The 1502-nt window shown below is 36.9% G+C and overlaps 1 protein-coding gene across 1 annotated transcript in view; it reads left to right on the top strand.

Moving 5' to 3' along the window:
* Window positions 1-1502, top strand: part of EXOC4 (exocyst complex component 4) — a 1030122-nt gene that overhangs the window by 823376 nt on the left and 205244 nt on the right. The window contains exon 11 of the mRNA XM_012650605.1: window positions 831-986. Coding sequence (XP_012506059.1) covers window positions 831-986 — 156 coding nt within the window. The remainder of the gene's footprint in view (window positions 1-830; window positions 987-1502) is intronic.

Consider the following 1502-nt stretch of genomic DNA (forward strand, 5'->3'; position numbering starts at 1 on the left):
GAGGGGTAGCCAGCTAATTAGTACTCCCTTCATAAATAAATGTTGTTTCTGTCACCTAGTATTGCTGATGAGGATTTTTAGATCACTGAAATTAGTTACGGTGACACACATGTTGAACAGAAAGAGAAGCTTTTTAAGTTGAAATTGACATTTAAGATGAATTTACAGGTACATTTTGGTAAGAGCAGTGTTAATAGCTAATCCATGGGCTCTATTAAAGGATTTGAAGGCTGTCAACTCTAGGTCACTAGTCAAAGCCATGGAGATAGCAGCAATCAAAGGCTTTTTCTGCCTGACATCCAGGGCAGAGGATTTCTTTATGGCGGTGGATTGGCGTTGAATAGAAGGGTGTCCATAGTTCACAAAATACCTTCAGGTAGAACTAATTGAAGTTTAAACCAAGAACTCAGAAAACAACCTTTTGTAACGCTTCTGTCACCTTTTAGGTACCATTTATGTTGACATTTAATAGCATTCTTTTATATGGTCACCCTACTTTTTATTTATTCAACCCTTTCTTGAAAGACCCCCCCCAAACCTACCACACACTTTCATTTATCCTAAGGGATTAACTATGACAAGAGGAACTAATCAGTATTATCAACTTTCATAATTACTCAACAATTAAGAAACTAAGAATGAAATCTAGAAATGCTGTTTCCTAGTAATGCAACCTACTAATGGATGTCACTGCCTCCAACTCAGTTAATGGATTATGTTCATAAGAGAGATGGGTATGATATCTTTTCTCTGCAGCAAAGGTAGATGAAAATGCCAACTGAATACCAGGCACCGTGCTGAAGTGTCTCTTTTCTGTTGGCTGTGTTTAGGGGCATTGTCCAGTCAGAAGAAAAACTCGTCATCAGTGCTTCTTGGGCAAAAGATGATGATATCAGCAGACTCTTGAAATCTCTACCAAACTGGGTTAACATGGCTCAACCGAAACAGATGAGGCCGAAGAGAGAAGAGGAAGAAGATTTCATAAGGTAAAACATCCATTTTCTAAGTTGTACTAAACACAGGGAGGAAAAACATCTGTTTAGCTAATCCTTTCTTACATGAAATTTTGGCAGCTTCTAAAAATCAAGCAGCAATTACTTGAACTTAGTAGAATCTGTTTTTATCCAGCCTCACCTCATTTCCTATGCAAGTATGCCTTGAGCTCAAAACTTTAGAAGGAAGGAATTTGTGGAACCAAATTTGGAGCATTGCTAAATCGGGATAGAGTATCTTTTTATTTATAGGTCATTTTCCCTTCTTAGGGGAAAAATATCATTCATTCATTCAGCAAAGATATATGATCCTTATTATGGGTTATACCCTGCAAACATGACAATAAGATAAGGTCCATGTCCATACAGAGTATGTTATCATTGTTCTTAATGTGTCTTTCAGTTCAAAGAACTGTTAGTTGGACTTTCTGGAAAATATAAATGTACTTTCCATGGTGTGTTTCCACACACTGTATTCTCTGTGATCATTTTCTACTTGTTTTGACAAAA

This window comes from Propithecus coquereli, unplaced genomic scaffold (genome assembly GCF_000956105.1).
Source record: "Propithecus coquereli isolate 6110/MARCELLA unplaced genomic scaffold, Pcoq_1.0 Scaffold335, whole genome shotgun sequence".
Taxonomy (NCBI): Eukaryota; Metazoa; Chordata; class Mammalia; order Primates; family Indriidae; genus Propithecus; species Propithecus coquereli.